This window comes from Stegodyphus dumicola, chromosome X2, assembly GCF_044657685.1.
Source record: "Stegodyphus dumicola isolate Sdum_Otavi_A_Nest chromosome X2, ASM4465768v1".
NCBI classification, from domain to species: domain Eukaryota; kingdom Metazoa; phylum Arthropoda; class Arachnida; order Araneae; family Eresidae; genus Stegodyphus; species Stegodyphus dumicola.
The window spans coordinates 134,376,707-134,388,808 of record NC_140781.1 but is presented as its reverse complement, the minus strand read 5'-3'; the positions used below and the strand labels follow the sequence as shown (position 1 = coordinate 134,388,808).

Genomic DNA, 12,102 nt, shown 5'->3' with positions numbered 1-12,102 from the left:
GCATCATTCAATAAATCATAAAGTGGACGTACTTTGTTAATAGCTGTTCGAATCAATGGTGCTATTGTCAATGAAATGAATGTAGCGCTTGATTTTAAAATATCTGTTTCGTGGCATTTCTCGACTAAATAGTATAGTTCCTGTGTCTGGCGCTTTTCCCCAGAACACTTTTTCATGTTGGAAAATGTGGTAGCCACTTAAAAAATGTATACCTAAGAATTGCTTGAGTTCATACGTTTTTTTCAATAAAGAATTATGATTACTTTTCTGCCCAGCGTATCTGTTACTCTTTATAACAGCTTTGTCTATCATTTTTTTAGCGACATACTCTTCTGTAGGAGATTTTCCAGAAACAAAATCAGTTGGAGACTGATTAGAATTTTGAGAAAATATTTCTGAAGCATGGCGAATATTTAGGAACGCTATCATTCCAATCAAAGTTTGACACACATATCTCATCATCTCCATTTCCTACTAAAATTTCCACAGTTTCTGCTGTTTCTATAGTTACTGCTGCGTTTTCGTCACAAATAGCTTGGCTGTGCTTAGTGCAGTCATCGTCTATTTCGTCATTGTCACTGACTGCATCTGGATCAAGTGGTGTTTCTACCATTTTTGGCTCGGTATCTTCATTATCTAATGTGATAAAATATTCCACAGCTTCTTCAGCTGTTAGAAATTTTCGACTCATTTTGGATGCGTAAAATAAATATACCTTACAAAATAAACATTCACAAAAGTAAATTTCTTTCATACAAATAAAACGTGTGAAACAGCTTTTAGATGGTAAATATAACTCTTTATAGAAGGGGACGCAGGACAAGAAACAGATGATCGCTACATTTTACAGCGAGGGCATGAAACGGACGTGAACATTTCACTCCAAAACGGTGTTACGTTTTGACGTCATATAATAGTGGATTTTACCATTGTCCTGCATATAGGACGCTCTAAAAAAGAAAGCAAAATAAGGATCTCTAATATATTATTCTTTCGGATATTTTGTCATTCACATTAATGAAGACTTACTTTATTTGAAATAAATCCACACTTTTTACTTTACCCTTTTGTTCCCTTTTTTATGCGTTCAAAAGAAAGTGCAAAAATCAAAATTAGTCCTTTTTGTATGTTTTAAGGTATCCGACTACGTTCGATACCCTAATTTTGAAAAAGTGTACAAATAAATTCATTTTTGGTGTTAATAAGTAGAATGCTACCTAAAATGATAGAAAGAGTTCATAAACATATTATTAAAATGTAATTTTTACTTTTTTCTCACATTTTGGATAAAAAATGTATTCAAATTTCAGTATCACGAGATTAGTTCCCTCAAAATTATTTATCAATATTTTACTTTTATTTTTTTCACTTATAGTTATTAAAGCATAAGGAATAAAATGGATGAGGAATCTAAGTATAAGGAATCTAAGTCATAAAACAAAATGTCTATTAAATGTACCTGTTTGAGTACATACACTAGCTATTTTTCGAGAAATTTTTCTCTCTTCATTTACAAAATTGTCTGCAAAAATCTTAAATATGTATATAAACCTAAACTTTTAGTCCATTTAATTCCCAATATTCTATAGAATACTTGTGGGAAGTATCATAAAATTGCTATAGTAATATTTTAAGTTACGGTGTTTTTCGTATTAGAAGTGTTGACAAAAACAAGTTTCTCAAGAAACAAATTTAAAGTTTTATCTTTAGAAAATATATTAGGAATTGATATATTACATTGCTAAAACTGCCCTGTTTTGTATATTATGCCTTCTGTTAACTCTATTTTAGAAGATTTTTGCTTTAAAGAAGCTCTTAATGTTTTTCTTGTGATTTTTGCGGAATGTAAAAAATGCCGTTTTGAATCGAGAATTTGAGTTTTATCAATACAGTTATATCCCTTAACAGTATATTGTCCATGTTTCATATTAACTTTTGCCGATATTTTTAACATGCCCAAAAATCCATTATTAAACTTTATTATTCCTATATAAGAACCAAGACACAATGTTGTCAACTCAACAAACACTTGTTTTGGTATGATACTTTTGGCATGATACGTTATTAAAACTCTCATTGTTTTGAGTTTCGAAACACACTGGACAGGATAATGCAGAAAATACAGATTTTAGAATTTCAACATCGAATATTCTATAACCAGCTTCATTACCAGCAACATTATTAGATTCATTATAATTTTCAGAAAATGTTTTATTGTTTTTTAGTTTCGATTCACTGGCAAAAGCTTTCACAGTATATCTGTACCAGCGGCCGAGCGGTAAAGTCGCTGAACACTGGTAGTTCGGTCCGAGGTTCGAATCCCGCGAACGGGCTGGCTGTATGGGCGTTTTCGTGGTTTTCCCCATGTCTAACGTATATACGAGTCAGTTTCCCTTAGAAAGTCCTCCACGAAGGATCCCTCCTCTTAGGCAGATAGCCCTCGAGGCTTTGCCATAATCACACACACACACAGTATATCTGTTTCCAGCAAATCGCCGTTTTTTAGAACGAAAAGTTCCACGCCGACCCATTACGACGTTTACAATAATAAAGTGAAAATATTTTTATCACAATGTTAAAATAGCAAAGCAGAATGAGATAGAAAATAATACTGAATAACAGAAAGCACGCTAAATCAGAGTGTAATCAAATCAGAATGTAAAGACAAACGGAAATGTTGTCAAATATACTGAAATTTCGAAAGTAATCTTGCTTCTAAGCACATAATAATATATATATATATTTCAAATCATCTTTTGAATATCGCCAACAGTAGTCAAATGAAATATTCTTATTTAGAGCAGTCTGTGTCCCTTAAATATCAACTTCCCGCCTTTTAAACAGCAACATCCGGTTCATGGCGTAGAACATAAACAGCCATAACTCTACTTCTAATCACCGGGGAGACAAAACAAAAATAATTTTGCGAAGCTAAAAATATAAGCTTTAAATTAAAGTAATTAAAATTTTTTTGAACAATTTCTTTAAAATTGACAATCAGAACGTAGTCGGATACCTTAAAAAAACAGATTTGTAAAAGTAAAAATTTAAAAGAAAATAACTAATATAACAAGCAGCTTTCTAGCAATAATACAATGTGAAAGAAATAGTTTAAACATTAGTACTTTTTTGGTACACGCATCAAATATGTAATGTCCTGTATATAGGATAATAGTAATATATGGGTTAAGGTGATGCAGTAGAGGAACTATAAGTATGCTTGTTTGGGATGAAACCTTTTCTACTGTCCTTGGCGTCGCTCACCTTTCAAAGAGGTCCTTGGTACTTATTCTGAAATACTGTACGGAACATATTTGTCTTTACCAGGGAAATTCTTACAGCCTTCTCATCACATGGAGCAGACGGATCCTGCAGTTTTCCTCCAGCATCTCTGTAACACCATGCCCGTATGATCTCTAGCTTCAACTTCTGCTCATATTAATTATTTCTGGTTTAAGCACCCCTTCTAGAGACCTTGCTCTCATGTTTTCGTGCGTAATGACACAACAAAAGCACTATTCATACAGCCACATTATGGTCCTTATCACATTATCAAACGAACCGGGAATTACTTCATTCTGATAAACGGAAAAGAATGAGTTATTGTAGTTGACCGTTTGAAACCAGCCTTCACTACTCTGTAAGACGTATTACCGACTATCACGACAGTTCACTAACAGTACGAGTTATTCCTACCGATATTTCAACAGCCACTAGCTCAGCGGATTCATCAAGCGAAGTACCATCTTTGCCTTCGAAGAGACCTACATATTCTGGTAGAATAGAGAAATTTAATCTTCACTACGTGTGATGTGTTAGTATTTACAGTACTTTGGAGTGGAATACAGTGGCAGTTTAACCGTAACTAGATTTTCGAACTATTATTTACTTCCTAACTGTTTATTCAATTTCATTACTTCATATACTTAAAACTGAAACTGTAAAGGAACTGTATATAACTCTTAACTATATCTGAGTTAGAAGTTTAGTTCCGCTCGTGTTCGCATGCAGACATAAGCATTCTTGTAATTGGTTTTCCTTAAATATAATTTTGTTTACGTTGTGAAGATGACTACTGATTTATTTTACTAAATGAATTATTTCATTTCCATATGACGAACATGTGTAATGACGTAGTATACTGTACTCGATGTACTCAACCTAGCATAATCTCTGGGCACTTAAATTTTTAGACTACCTTTAACATAATCTCGTTTATCATTTTTCGAGTAAGTTCAGTTCTGTGAAGCACATATATAAAACGAAATATTAAATATGTCTTGTATCTAATATTTTGATAGGTTTTTATCAGAAAATAAGAGAAATGTCAAGACGGCTATCTATCAGCCTTTTGGAGCTGGTCCAAGAAATTGCGTTGGCCTGCGGTTTGCTCAGATGGAGATGAAAATAGCACTTGTAAAGCTTCTTCAAAATTTCAAGTTTGCACCTTACGGTGGAAGCACTAAAGTATGTTGTAATTTTCTGTAAGGCAATCAATAATGCAATGCACAGTATTTTGCTCCATAATTTAAGCCTAATAGTTCTTTTTAGCAGTTATAATATTTTTTGATTAATAATTTTTTGAACTTAGTTATTGGGTAATTAAGATTAGCAGACGTTCGATATTGACTTGTAGAATCCTGAATTCATAATTATGTCCGGAGCCATATCTTGGACAGAAAAAATTCGAAAATGTTTAATTTTCGAATGAAATGAAAATGTTTAATGGCTATAAATGCTGAAGAAGAATGTATTAATTAGTAAATGAAAAAAGAAAGAAATTCCAGAGGCCTTTAGTTATATTTTTACTTAGGAGCAACTAATTAGGATAAAAATGTGACATTTTTGAAAATCTCAGTGAGTAATTTCATTAATAAACAATTGCATTATCAACATTTTTGCGGCAGACTTAGTCAAAAACGCGTTCGACTTTTCAGTATTCCGTTTATTTCACAGAATTCTTTGCATTTTTCTAATCTACATTTATTTTTAAGCCATTTTTTTAAAAAAGGAGAAACAGGAGAAAAAATAGAGAGAGAAGAAAACAAAGAGAAAAAAATGCTCCGAAAGTTAAATTTCTGACAAATACGTGCAATTGTATAGTTAATCCATGGAAAGAAATTAGCGGCAACAGAATTCCTATAATGTCCTAAAACGAGAGTGTACCTTTGTTCTACTATTAATAAAATTTCCAGTTCATACTTAAGGACCCATTCAGGTTAAGAATTCCTGGGGTATTTACATGATTCCTTGCCAGTGTGGTTTAATTTGCATTGGTCAAACTAAAGAGAGCTTTAAAATTTCGCGTTAAAGAACATGAGGTAAATGTTAGAAGAAATAGGAAAAAAGAAACATAAATCATCTGTTGCCCAGCACTGTTGGTCCGTAAAATCACACTTTCCATTTTTCTGCAGCCAAAATTATTCAAACCATCTTCCATCGGTGACCTGGATGTGGTAGAGGAGTTTTACATTCAAAAATATTCCTGTTCTAGTTGACTGACGACCGTAATTCCAATCCATCTTTACCTTGGAAATCATGTTTTTAGTTTCCTTGTTTCATCAATAGATGGCGCCAGTAGTTTAACTTCTGTCCAGCCCTTCTTATCTTATCACCATATCTTATCTCGTTCATTTGCACTTAGGCAGCTGAGGAAGCTGGTTCTATAGTTAAACCATCGAAATTAGCCCTGAAAAATTACAAATATTACGCTGATTCTTGTTGCTTGACTTCTCCAATAACTACAATTATGTTGAAACTACAATTTAGAATACAATTATGTTTTAATTGAATCAACTGTAATTTCAATTATATTGTAATTACCTGACTTACAATTACATTATAACTGAAGAATTTCAAATTATGATTACGCTGTAATTACAATCAAAATTGTAACTACATTTATAATTAATTTTAAATTAAACTGCAAATTAATTTTAATCACAAAATTATAATTACATTGTAATTACAAGTATTATTAATTGTAATTACAATCTGATTACTTATATTGTAGTTCAATTATTAATCTGTTATACTGTAACTGAATCATGCCCAAGTCTGCGAAAGGTTTCTGATTATTAATGAAAATAGTAAAAAATGAGGCAAAATAACACTTTTTATTTTGCTACTGATAAAAATATGATACTTGAGGTACACTTAATATTCGTACAAGCAAATCAGATCGAAAGTTAATAACGAAATATTAAATAAGGTGCAGACTGTATTATCAATCGACTTTGCGTAAATCTCTGATGTTAAAGCCCAACGAGTATACAAGTTCTTTTAGAGATTTTATCAAAATTGGTCCCAAATTTCTGTTGAGAATGGTGTATAACGAAGATGTCATACGTAAATAACTTTTGACATTTTATAATTTATTCTTTGAAGACAGGTAAAGTTATTCCTTAAAAATATAGCCTATTTTTCCTTGGTATTTATTATGCAGACCTCATAAATTTATAAGGATATCTATTGATGCTTCTTTGAAATCAGTTATTGAGTAATACCAATTAGGCTTGTTGCGCAGATACAAAAAGTGATACTTTGGAAAGAGAGACTGTCTAAAATGATGGTTAAACTAAGAAACCGGAAATGAAAACATCCGTAGGCAGTTATAGGAATATCAGATTTGATTTTTGGAGATTATGTTATGTTGTTTGAATAAGGCAAAATTGAGGGCTATCCACTGAGGAAGGAAGCCTTCGTAGAGGATTTTGTGAGAAAAACTGGCTTGTGTTCATATTACACACGGAGAAAAAAACGGATATAAAATACGCAACCAACCGGTTCATTTGGGTTTAAACTCAGAACGAAGAACCAACATTCAGCAATCCATAACAAAGCAGCCCCTCATCTTCTGGAGAGCTCTTTTCTTTCGTAAGTACCGCTCATAGTTGAATTGGATAAATATTTTACTAAGAGCAATTGTACACTTGTATGTTCAGCATTTTATCAGCCATCCGTTTGATATAAACATTTGCATATTTTTTTTAGAATGATCAGGCTTGTTTGTAAATCAGTAGTACAACTTCATATATTGCATTTTAATGATTAATGAAAAATTAAGAAATGACAAACTGTTTCCCACAACGCTTCAAAGACCTTTGCTGTTTCTGCACAAAAGACATTATTTTAAATTCCAGAAAATAGAGCAGCTTTAAATTTAAGAAAAAATTAAAACAGTATATTATGGCTTTCACAAAACATTTTTCATTAGTGGCGAAAATGCGTACCAGGATATCAAAAATAACAGTCTAAATATAACTGGTTTTTTTTTAATTTCATAAAAATTCCAGTTCGTCTGAATTTTAATAATTGCTGACTTCAGTGTAGACTGAAAAAAAATCAGTGGCAAATCGGCCATAACAGGCAATTTCTAGAAGCCTTGTTTTTGAAAATCTTCAACAGGTACAAGTTGAAGCAAGGCTGACACTTGTGCATTCCAGAAGGTAAACTAAACCAATTAATTCAAGTGTTAATTTTAAAACTCGCCCGAAACCGTGCAATTTGGTAGCCGCTACCGCAAACATTTGTCAACTTATTTCAAGTGAGTTAATGACTGATGACCGTCGACTGCATGGCCGGATGATGATTCATTGTTTGTGAAGATGCGCAGCAGGCACTCTGCCTAATCCGCAACTCAAATAACACAGAGAAACAAGGTATAGTTTATATGATAACACACGAGTAGATGAACGCAAATACAACGCCCTGCACGTAACGTGCAACTGCATGTTTTTATGGTTGTTTCTTACATTAGGATTAGACTAAAGTTATCGTCTCACGGCAATACTGTGAGTAATAGGATAGCGGGCTAGTAGGTGCTCGCGAGCCAGCGGTTTGACACAACTTGTCCAGATGTTCTGTCACATGATTGTCTGGAACTAGTAATGCTTAAATCTCTTCTTTCTTCACCCTCTTTCTCAACTACCAGTTTTTCGAGAGTACTTTCAAGTCACCGTGTAATTTGAGTGTCTCTTTTCTGCACAAACACTAGGCACTAAGAAACAACCATGGCATTTCTGGGAACATATTTTAAAAAAGCATCAAAGAAACTTATACACTGCTGGCCATTAAAATTGCAACACCAGGAAGGAATGATCTGACGGTTGTCAAAATCACACGGAAGGAAGAAGTTGGGATATGCAAATGATTGGTATTTCAGTGCATTTAAACAATGCAAGAGGGAGAAACGACATCTGAAACAGGCCGTAAAAAGAAAAGTTGTCTAGTGGATTTCTTATTCGGAAAGTGCTTTGTAAGTTTGGAGTTTGCTCAGAATATCTTGTTATGCCTTGAATAAGAAGAGGAAATGCTTGCCAGCCAGTTTCGAAATTCGATAGAGGCAGGATCTTTGCCTATCGAAAGTGTAGATTATCGGTCCGTGATACTGTCGGTCGCACTGGTTGACATCCAACCACTGTCATGCGAATATGGAATCAATGGATTAATGAGGGTCATGTTGGACGGCATGCAGGGGATCTCATTGCCCTCCCGTGACTAACCCCAGAGAGGACAGACATATTGTGAGGTCAGCCCTGCAAAAAAGTAACACCCCCATCATGGATCATTAGTCAGGAAATGGGCATGTTTGCAGCACCCCTAGTATCCGCTCGTACGGTGCGTCGAAGTTTGCAGCAGCTTGGAATATCAGCAGGTTGACCATTACCTCGGATTCCCTTGGCAGTGCAGCATAGAGAGAGAGACGGCGACTCTTGTGTGCCGAACGACAAAGCTGGGAGCAAGAGTGGCACAATGTCGTTTTTTCAGACGACTCCCGACTCTACGTGCAGTATCTGATGGCCGTAGGCCGTATACTTCTCTAGAGTGTCCGAGGAGACCGCACTTCGCCTGCTTGCATTCGATATCAACATAGTGGCCCTGAACCTGATGTGATGATTTGGGCAGCCATTGGGTACACAACACGTTCGGCTCGACGGCAATTAGAACGCAGATGGGTACATTTCTAACATCTTACGCCTAGTGGTAATGCCCTGTCTTCGAGGCCTGCCAAACGCCGTGTTCCAACAAGATAATGCAAGACCACATGTTGCACGTCGTGTTCCGAACTTCCTCAATACGCAGGGTATTCGATTGCTGCTCTGGCCTGCACGGTCACACATTGAAAACATCTGGACATGGGTTGCTGAGAGACTGGTCCGACACCCGTCTCCAGCTTATACGGTTGCTAAAGCGTGACATAGACTTGACGCAGCATGTAATGAAGTCCATTTCTGTCATCCAAGCACAGTTTGACTCCATGCCTAATGGGGTAAGGGTCGTTTTAGCTGCCAGGGGTGACAGCAGTTTCTATTAATTTGACAGTCCTGTAAACCTCCAAAATGCATGCAAATTTAATCAATTTAATAAATTCATGCCATATTGTTTACCGTGCAATGAATATCTTTTTTGTATTTGCTTTCCTTCATGATGTTGCAATTGTAATGGTCAGCAGCGTATTTCTACTCTCAAGTGATAATAATATTCGGAAACGTATACTAACATTTTTTTATGCCCATTACATAAACAGTCACTCTGCTGTCATCAAGAATAATAAATTGCTATTCTTTCTCACGAAGTAACCAGCTTCTTTTATTTTCTGAAAAAAAGCAACCATTTTAGCTATCGATTTCAGGAAAGTAATTCGTTTTTAAGAAGAAAAATAAGATATACATTTGGCATAACCGGTTTTAAAAAGTGAGTCACATGTGCCAAGCTTAGCTTTTCATATGTATAATATTTTAAATATATTTAATAATATTTTTCTGGCATCAATGTATTTCAAAATCACATTTAAATACTTTTATTAATTCCTTTGACAGACAGACTTGGAAATAACAACAGCAATAAGTACTATGCGCCCAAAGAAAGGGGTTTTCCTTTATGCCCAGAAATGGGCATAAAAATTTCAAGAAAAGTATTTTAAGAAGATTAAGATGGATAAAGGTAATATTTCTAATAAGGGTATTTTTGAAAAAGAATTAATTCTATTTTATTTTACTACAACAAGTTAATACCTTAGCTAAAATTTTAAGAACCTTTTCCATTCAAAACTTTAACGCCATTGCTATGATGTATGCATGCTTTATTTCTCTTCATATTTTCATATAAATACAAGAATTAAGATTGTATATAACGCAAAATTTAAATTTTACATTTTAATAATAATAATTTTAATAATATTTTTACGCTATGGTTGATTATCTCTAACGCTTTTCCCACTATATTTAGGATCTAATCCAAATGGACATCTCTATCGACTAACATGCATTCATATAAACACATTTTTCTGCTTAACGCTTTTAGGTATAAAAAAAATTTCATGTCCCAAAACGGTTTTAATTTCTTAGTTTGATTATGATTTATTTATTTTATGCCGGTAACGAGTCAGTGAGCCGAAGAAACAATAAATATACACAAAGCAATTATGTTAATATGTTGCTTTTGAACATTAATGACAAACTATGAATAAAAGTATTTTTTCATGCATGTTGACCACAATAGTTTATTATAGTTTTCGAAATGTAGCGAGTTCATCTCGCACAGTTTTTGTAATGACATCTTGGAGAATTTTTGAATTATATTTTCAAGGTAGTAACGTACATGTCTAGCCTGATACCAAGAACAATGCGGTATTCGTACTGCATTCACGGGCAATACAGGTAGAATAAAATACTATGAGTGCTTCGGTATAACAAGTTTTTATTTTTATTATAGAAATATTTCGAATGAAAGGAAAAGTTCTCCAATAGTATTTTATTTACACATGGAATAATTTTAATTTAAAAAACTAAACGCACAGATATGTGTCAGTGTCCATGAAGTAGTTAAGTAGAAATATCAGCCTGCTTTTAATTCCATTTCTTCATGCTGTCAAAGTTGGGTTTACTTGAGAAAGTTTTGAAATATGGTTCAAGTCAGTGACTTAAGATGCTTTTACACTAATAATAGTATAGTTACGCTTTTACACTTATAATAGTACAGTTACGTGATACATTTATGAGAATCTAGTAAATTAATTGATATATGATATATTAAATGCTGAGGATAATTCTCATGAGATATCTGTATCTGTTATCACTGTACCTGTGGCATTCGCATTTATACTTGAGAATCAACATTACCTTTTTGTTGATAAGTGAATTGACTAGTATATCCCCTACAATTTCTGGTTAGAGCAGTTTCCATGTTTTATTCTTTTCACCTGATTCATTGTACTAGAAACATAGGAAAGATACTGAAATTCTCAGTATGATCTCGGTGCTATACACTTTTCAAGATAGCTGTTGCCAAATATATGATTTTCCCATGAAATAGATCCTTAAAATTAATATTTAACTAAAACTGATTGTTTGTTCATTTCATTGCTGTTCATTTTGTTACAAGTTAGTAAATTTTTTAGCTCCTGTCTTTGTACACTTAATGGTAGCATAATTACTAGTAGTTGGGTAGCATAGTTATTAGTAATTGAGGACATTTTTATTTTAAAAATCAGTCTGTCAGATAAAAATGTTTTTAGTTAATTTTCTCTCAGATAAAAATATGCTTTTGTTTATTTTTTTTAAGTGTCGTTCTTTTCAGAAAATAAATTATCAGAAATAATTTATAGCAGATAATTAATAGTTCATAATTTGCATTTTTATACGTTTCAGCTCTTGTCAGTACCACATCCTTTTACCAGAACTTGTATCCTTGTACTTCCTTCTACCAGATATGTTCAGTGGACCTGATAACAATATTTAACGCAAAGAGTTTTTTATTGAAAATAACGAAAAGATACTGTGATTTCCTGATTTTTTCTGTGATGTTCTGTATTTAAGTGAAATTTATCATTAAAAATCTGTGAAGTTTTCTGAACGCTTATTTTCTTATGCGTTTTCTTATATGTTATAAATTTCTTATGCGTTTTTCGTCTCATTAGAAATGACATTGATTGCCCCAGAAATGTATTATTTTGTCAAAAATCTTTAATACTGAGCATAATATTGACAAAATGTTTGAAACCCAAATATAGTCAAACAATTTTAACCAACCACATTAAACTTAGGTGTTGTCTTCTCTCTCGAAAGGTGCAGTTCTCGTAGAAACTGGCCATAACGTGAT

At 33.4% G+C, this 12,102-nt stretch overlaps 1 protein-coding gene across 1 annotated transcript in view; it reads left to right on the top strand.

Moving 5' to 3' along the window:
• LOC118198670 (cytochrome P450 3A21-like) overlaps positions 1–11,852 on the top strand; it is a 79,723-nt gene extending 67,871 nt beyond the window's left edge. The window contains exons 13-15 of the mRNA XM_085810008.1: positions 4,302–4,467; positions 9,822–9,945; positions 11,652–11,852. Coding sequence (XP_085666134.1) covers positions 4,302–4,467; positions 9,822–9,902 — 247 coding nt within the window. The 3' untranslated portion in view covers positions 9,903–9,945; positions 11,652–11,852. The remainder of the gene's footprint in view (positions 1–4,301; positions 4,468–9,821; positions 9,946–11,651) is intronic.
• Positions 11,853–12,102: the final 250 nt, after the last annotated feature.